At 48.0% G+C, this 7,852-nt stretch overlaps 1 protein-coding gene across 4 annotated transcripts; it reads right to left on the bottom strand.

Moving 5' to 3' along the window:
- Window positions 1-478: 478 nt before the first annotated feature.
- On the bottom strand, window positions 479-5,600 carry LOC123079214 (uncharacterized). 4 transcript variants are annotated; one of them, XM_044501925.1, is made up of 5 exons: window positions 5,195-5,600; window positions 5,032-5,113; window positions 4,799-4,926; window positions 4,537-4,691; window positions 479-4,430 (listed from the first exon to the last, which is right to left on the bottom strand). In XM_044501925.1, the coding sequence occupies exon 5, from the start codon at window positions 3,590-3,592 to the stop codon at window positions 479-481; it is 3,114 nt and encodes a 1,037-aa protein (XP_044357860.1). In that variant the 5' UTR covers window positions 3,593-4,430; window positions 4,537-4,691; window positions 4,799-4,926; window positions 5,032-5,113; window positions 5,195-5,600. The 4 variants fall into 4 exon arrangements, with proteins under 4 accessions (XP_044357860.1, XP_044357862.1, XP_044357861.1 ...); XM_044501927.1 differs by having other exon boundaries at window positions 4,537-4,688; XM_044501926.1 differs by having other exon boundaries at window positions 5,032-5,104.
- Between the last annotated feature and the right edge of the window lie 2,252 nt (window positions 5,601-7,852).

Raw genomic sequence — 7,852 nt, 5'->3', positions numbered from 1 at the left:
AATTTGACAATGTTGTCGAGGAATGCACGAGCAACCTGAAGAGCTGTGAATGGGTGATGGAGTGGAATGAAGTGTGAATATTTAGTTAATCGATCCACTACCACCAGAATCACATCAGCCCCTTCTGAACGCGGCAACCCTTCAATAAAATCCATCGTTACTTCGCCCCAGGCTCGAACAGGTATCGGCAAGGGTTGTAATGTGCCCGACGGATGTGCATGTTCGTGTTTCGCTTGCTGACAGACACTGCACTGCTTGACAAACTCCTCAACTTGTAGTTTCATGCCAGGCCAAAAGAACAAATTCTTCAGTCGCAAATAAGTTGGACGGATACCTGAATGACCTCCCACCGCAGCTGTATGTAGCTCACTGATCAGTTTAGTTTGTAATGCTGCATTATTCCCAATCCAGAGGCGTCCTTTGTACTTAATCATGCCTCTGTCTAGTCCATGGCCATGAGTGTCTAGGCTGCAAATCGTCAATGCCTGCAAAAGCTCCGTTGCCTTGGCGTCAGTGCGGTAAGAATTGCACACTTCCTGAATCCATGAAGGCTGACACGTTGATGTGGCTGCCCAACACGTGACAAAGAATCTGCGGCCGTGTTATCGATGCCCTTGCGATATTTGAACTTAAACTGAAGACCTCCTAGTTTTGCCATTGCTTTCCGTTGAAGCTCCGAGCCCAGATGTTGTTCCCCTAGTGTACAGAGACTTTTGTGATCCGTTAATATGGTGAATTGACCTCGCTGAAGATATGGTCGCCAACGGTCGATCGCCATCATCACTGCGAGAAACTCTTTTTCATACACCGACAACTTCTTGTTATTGACCCCGAGCGCGCGACTGAGAAACGCAATTGGGTGACCTTGCTGCGAGAGAACAGCCCCGATCCCAGTGTCACAAGCATCCGTCTCTACAGTGAATGGGAGTGAGAAATTTGGTAAAGCGAGCACTGGTGTAGTAGTCATCACTTGTTTCAGTTTCAGGAAGGCCTCAGTGGCTTCAACAGACCAAACAAAACCTTTCTTGCTCAAAAGAGTTGTCAGGGGTTTTGTGATTATACTGTAATTCCTGACAAACTTGCGATAGTATCCCGTCAGGCCCAAAAATGCTCGCAGTTCTGTTTGTGAAGAAGGTTGTGGCCAGTTTTGGATCGCCTCTGTTTTGTCAGATTCTGTTGCAACCCCTTCTGCTGAAATCACATGGCCCAAGTAATTGATGGAAGACTGGGCAAAAGTGCACTTTGAAAATTTGGCATATAACTGATGCTGCCGAAGTGTGGTAAGAACCAGTCTCAAATGTTGCAGGTGCTCATCAAACGACTCACTGTATGTCAAGATGTCATCCAAAAATGCTATGACATACTTCCTGGTACCAGGTGCCAAGACAGAATTCATCAAACACTGAAATGTAGGTGGCCCATTTGTGACACCAAACGGCATTACTCGGAACTGAAAATGGCCGTGATGGGTTTTAAATGCTGTCTTGGCTTCATCCTCTGGGCGCATCCTGATTTGATGATAACCCGATCGTAAGTCCAATTTAGAAAAGAAGCGAGCTCCCGCCAACTCGTCTAGCAGTTCATCAATCACTGGTAAGGGAAACTTATTCTTAATTGTGATATCATTCAGTCGGCGATAATCGACACAGAAACGCCATGTGTCATCCTTCTTCTTGACTAGCAGGACAGGAGCAACAAATGGACTAATACTATTGGTGATCAACCCAGCTTTTAACATTTCAGTCACCTGACGCTCAATCTCGTCCTTCTGAAGAGGAGAATATCGATACGGCCGAACATTGGGAGGAGTGGCGCCGGGTTCCAAGTGTATAGCATGATCAAACGATCTATGTGGTGGTAGTGTGGTAGGTTCCTGAAATACATCAGCAAACTCCTCTAGTAGAGCTTGCAAAGGTAGTGGCAGTGGCTTGGTGTTGTTTGTAACAGAATCTGCAGGCTGGATAACTGCCAAAGCCCAAACCTCATTGCCCTGAATCCACTTCGACAGTTGCTCTGCTCGTATTTCAGTCAGTGTTGGCTCCCCAGGTGCCCGTACCCCTTGCAACTGAATATTTGTCAGGCCATAGCGGAACTCCATGGTCTTCGGTCCCCAATGGCAATTCATGGGGCTGAATTGGGCCAGCCAATCAACTCCAAGGACAGCATCATATGCCCCTAAATCCAACAATCTCATATCAGTGCTGAAAGTATGTCCCTGACACCACCACTTCAATTGAGAGACCTGCTGTGTGGATTTCAGTGTTTCGCCATTAGCCACACGCACTGTCACCGGTTCTGCTTCCTGCACCGTGCAACCGGCTCGCGACGCAAACGTGGAATTCACGAATGTATGCGTGCTGCCAGAATCTACCAACAATAGCATTACCTGGTTGCCAACCAATGCTCGTAGCCTCATGGTACCTGACGATTCTGTTCCTGCTACCGCATGGACTGAAATTTGATAGCAAGCTGCAGCTTCTTCTGGATTGTCATCAAGCAACTCAAGCGCACGGATGGCATCATCAGACAAAAGTTCACCATGATCGCCCACTTCAATGGTTAGGAGCTGACCAACCCTGTTGCATTTATGTTCTCTGGAATACTTGTCACCGCACTTGAAACACAATCCATTGGCGCGTCTGAATTCACGCAGTTGCCGTTCGCGGCCAAAATCATCCGGGCCGCGCTTAGCACCATCGATGCGTGGCTGTACTGGTCCAGGAGCCATTGCAGGCACCGGCGGTGGAGGGATGGCGCGAGTATACACCGGTGGGTGACCCCGCGGCTTGCTGTGTTCAGATTCTTCCTCCTGAATCCGGGCAAGTGCCGCTGCTCTGGAAACGCTCGTCGGCGCGTGCTGGCGCACTCCTGTGCGGACCTCATCCCGGAGACCGATGATAAACTGAGAGACAAAAAATTTCTGATTCAAGGACGGATCCAGCGCAATGAGATGATACATAATAGCCTCAAACGAGAGCCTGTACTCAGCGACAGTAGAAGTCTGCTTGAGGTGATGCAAACGATGCAGCAAGCCGTCAAACTCATCCTGCCCAAATTCAGTCTGCACTGCCTCCATGAATGAAAACCAATCACCCAGACCATGCAGACGCTTGTACGCCTGACACCATAGCGCGGCATGGCCGTCCATATACAACACAGCTGTAGAAACCCAGTGCTCTGGTGGCGTTTGATAGAGCTGAAAATAGGTGTGGCAGAGGTCAAACCAGAGGCGCGGGGCGTCGCCGCTGAACCGGGGAAAATCATGCTTCGGCGGCTTGTGACGGTAGGTGTCGCGCGGGGACCGTGGTGGTGAGGCCTGGCGGTCCGGGTGTGCGTCGCGACGAACAGGCGGCGGTGGTGGCCGTGGTGGAACGTGGAGGAGTGGGGGTCCCTTGTTGACCAACACTGCCGCGGGGTGTGTGGTGGAGGATGAAGGAGCCGTCCGCACCGCCGCCTCCATGGCCTGGGTACGCTTGACCGCATCCAACCCCTCGCCGAAATCGGCCACCTGAGTACTCAGCTGCTGGACTTCGGTCGACAGCGACGAAAATTTCGTCAGTAATTCCTCCAGAGTTTTCTGCACGCCCTCCATGGCTTGGAGCACGAACTTGGTCTGCGCAGACGGAGTCGAAGACGGCGCCGTCGCTGCCGCCCCAAATCAAGCCTACCCCGCTCAGGATTTTGCGTCGGATCGCCGGAGCAACCCAACACCTTTTGCAGTGGATTTTACGGACGGATCGAGGGATTGAGGCGCAGTGGCGGATCGGAACCAGTCTCTGATACCAAGTTGTAACGACCCTCACGGATCGAACAGAGGGGAGGAGAGGAAATCAGAGAGGGGATGAGCTTGAGGAAGAAGAAAGGGGGAGGAACCGGAGAAAATAGATAGATGGAGAAATCTGAATATTCAATTACAAGACATGACCCAGTCTCTGTTGTCGCCCACACTTATAGCACTCTCTGGAACAGGCCCCACCTGACATAGACACTAACCTACCAAGGACTTTTCCATGCTCTCTGCCTGTGGGCCCTGATCTTCCTCCTCACGCGGCTGCACCTCTGGTGCCTTGCTGTCCGCATGCTCTCCTGCCTGATCGGGTGGAGAGTAGGGCGTGACATTTAAATATTTAATGTCTATGACTTTTTTGTTTGACGAAACCAGTGGAAAATATATTCTATATAAGTGGGAACAGGTCCAGAAGGAGGCCCGTAAGAAACTATTTCAGCCAAGCAACCAACCAGACTATGACAGAATTAGAAGAGTCTAAGCAATCACACATGTAACTCCAGGAATCAGAAAGAATAGTTCATTCAGATTCCCTGCCCAATATCATTGAATAACTAATATAACAAGAAAAAAAATAAGCTCCTACTTCAGCAATATAAAGCTAGCATAGTTGGCACCCCAAATTGAAGAATCATTCTGCATCCTGGAAAGGATAATATCAGCAAGTGTTGTGCAGGTCAAATTACCAACCAACAAAACCATGATATGCATCATGTGACAGTAGCATCGTTTAAGGGAAAATGCTCTACCAGGAGATTGAGAGCATACATGCTGATGACCACATCGCTTTGACAGGTATCCATTGGAATCTCAGGTGCATCGTATAGTGTTGTATTATCGAGTTCCACCATGTGGTCAGCTGTAAGCTTGCTGATGAAAACAACCTGGGAGTTTTGAAGTGCTGCTGTAGATTCCTCACAAAGGTCAAACCAAGTTACCAAAAGGATCAAAGTAATTCAAGACATGTGAACTAAACCAAGAGGCGGCAGGGAAGAACATGTATGTGTGTACCTGCGGATGATCGTCAAGATTAGGTCGGACGAAGGGTGTCCTCACACAAATACATGTTTGATGAGACACCGGCATCCTCATACATCTCTCTTGTTTAAGTTTTCTCTCCTTGTTTGTTGGTTTCTTTGCTAAAAGAATATGACAGCAAGTCGTCAGGCAGAAATAAAAATCACCATTGGTATTAATAAAGAGATTTCGAGAAAGTAAAAATACGTCAAATAGGAGAAGCTTACATGCCATCTTGAAATTCCTAGAAACCGAGTGACATCCGATGCATGACCAACATACACGGGAAACAATACAAACCTGCATGTTCTGTACACTCTCCTGAGTTGAATCCTGAATTAAGTATGACAATGGGACAACTCAAGATATATCAACCTTCAAATCCATTACCCTGATCTGACGGCAGCGACGGTCGTAGGCGGTGGGAGTCAACCAAGCAGAGGATGTGTGCAGCGTTGGAGCAGGCAGAGGATGCGCGGCTCCTCGAGGAGGACTCGTTCCGGTCGTGGGGATGTGGATCCAGGCGGCAGAGCATGGCAGGGGTGGGGTGGCGGCGCTGGGAGGTGCAGCAGACGGGGAAGGCGAGGGGCAGCCGGATCCGCAGGTGCTGGCGACGAACGACGGCCGGGTCGGGCGCTCGGGGATCAAGATGGGAGGTGGGTAGGCGGTGGCGGCGCTAGGCGGAGGGGGTGGCCGGCGGCGCGCCGTGAGGCGGGGCGGGCAGGAGGCGGCGGCGCGCTGCAGGATTGGAGGCAGGTCGTGCTGCTGGCTGGGCTATTCTTATTTTCTTTTCTCTCGCCCGTATACCGGTTCGGGAGGACCATGGGTTGAATACAAATAAGGAAACCAAGCAAATTAGCGGCCGGCGCGCGTTCGGTTGGAGCCGAGTAGGCGGCGGCCCGTGGCCCATAGCAAATTTTCTGGCCCATGATACGAAGCTGTGAAAACGAAACTGGACGGACGAAATTTAATACCACCTCGTGTATATGTTTTAAATTTAAACTGAAAGCATAAATTCATGAGAAGAAGCGTATTGTGACGGTGAACCCACGGGTAACAAAACTTATATTTCGCCACTTATCACAGTTGCTCCGTCCCCTCATTGTCATCAACCTATTCATCCTTTCGCCATTTTGCAAGTTTTATTATGTACACGAGGTTGTGGTTTTCATCATCATACTGAGCAAATGCCAGTTAGAAAGGAGAGGTGGAGGTCAAGGGCTATTTTGAGGGCCATCTTAATGACTGGAGCCTCGATCTGTTTTACTATGAGTGCCTTACTCGAATGAATGCGACGTAAAAAAATAGTCCATTGAAAGAATTTTTCAGGTATGCATATATATATATATATATTTAAAATTTATACACATTTTTTCTCAGGAAATTTTCATATATAACATGTTATATTTTGAGTTAGTGTCTGATAGTTAAATATTTTGAAGAGTATTTTAATCTGTCAGAACGCAATGCCTTCGACGTGGTTGATCCCATGATGATGATCTCGATTACTCCGCGCGCAGCTGACATTGAACCACGCCATCACAAGTCAATGTCTAATACTTTTAAAACTAATCTCCTCAAGTTGAACGTGACAGTCGCCCTTCCCGGCTTACACCTAGTCCATACGTCGTCCCTCATACACCCATTCACTTTTAAATTGTACATGTTGTTTTTCAAAATGCATCAACCTTCCATTTAAAACACATAAAGACTTTTTAAATCACATGGACCTTTTTAAAGAGCATAAATATTTTTTAAATTACGGATATTTGTATGTATGTGAACACTTTTTAGAATTACATGAACATTTTTTGAGAAAGGGTGAACATTTTTCAATTTATATGAACATTATTTTAATACGTGAAAACTTTTCTTAAAACCACACTAACAATTTTAAATGCATGAACGATTTAAAAAAATTATATAACATTTTCAATAGGCATATAAACACATTTTAAATGTGTCACTCATATTAATTGGATTTCGAGTGTGATCAGATTACACGCACGTGCCCAAGTTTATTCTCAAAGATTTAGTCATCTTTCCGCTGAACACGTCTCACCAAGAGTAGCAGGTTGATTTGGCTCATAATTCTGGTCGAGCCGTTTCATCGGGACACATGCAGCGTCGCATTTTGATTGGACATGCATGCGCATGCCCGGCAGGCACCCCATGCTTCTTTCCGAGGCTGAGTTAATTTCCTCGTTTCTCTTAAACGAACCCTCTTTTTATTGATGCCATGGCTCGTTGATTGTGGCAACTCACGTGTATATAAATAGGTGTGATTTGATGTCAAAAAGCAATGTGGGACTATGACTTAGAATACTGGCCTTTTTTTGCACAAAGAAAAATAGCTCAGTTGGTGGCATCCTTAAAAGTTGTTACATCAGCACATCAGGACCAGTTGGCCCATAACACACTGGCGAGGCCCAGCTTGGCGACAGACGTACGAAAATTATCCGAGCTGCTCCTGCTATAGTAGCGACCGATCGACGACATACGTACGAGAAGCGCTAGCTGGCTGTTGATGTATACGAAACCTATTTTTATTTTACGCTAACCACTACCCCACAGGACCAGCTGGCCCATATAACTTTATTTAAAAAATAGGCCCATATTACGTGGATTTAGGCCCAGCTGGGCGACGCAGCAGGGATGACGATTCAAACACCAGAGTTAGTTGGGGACGTAGTAAGATTAATACCACCTTGTCAGATAGAAAAAGATAGATGAGACGGACGGACAAAAAAACTGAAAGCGTAAATTCACGGGAAGAAGCGTATTGTGACGGTGAACCCAACAAAGTCAATCCGTGCTTTATTATAAAAATATAAATTCACGGGAAGAAGCGTATTGTGACGGTGAACCCCGCCGCCCCCGCGTCGCTCCAACAGGGGCAACACGGGCGGCTAACCCTAGCCGCCGCCGGCGGCCTCCCCTCCCCTTCCTCTCCTCCTCGTCGCCACCAGAGGAGCCCCCGATGTGTCGCGCGGCTGCCGAGGAAGGTGGCGGCGGGGCCTTCGTCGTCCCTTCGCGGAGATCCGGATC

This window comes from Triticum aestivum, chromosome 3D (assembly GCF_018294505.1).
Source record: "Triticum aestivum cultivar Chinese Spring chromosome 3D, IWGSC CS RefSeq v2.1, whole genome shotgun sequence".
In the NCBI taxonomy this organism is placed as follows: Eukaryota; Viridiplantae; Streptophyta; class Magnoliopsida; order Poales; family Poaceae; genus Triticum; species Triticum aestivum.
The sequence above is the reverse complement of the archived record's forward strand: the minus strand, read 5'-3'. Positions and strand labels throughout refer to the sequence as shown.

What these genes read in the sequence shown, in the direction of transcription:
- LOC123079214 (XM_044501925.1), bottom strand. Translation starts at nt 3,592, where the DNA reads ATGGAGGGCGTGCAGAAAACTCTGGAGGAATTACTGACGAAATTTTCG.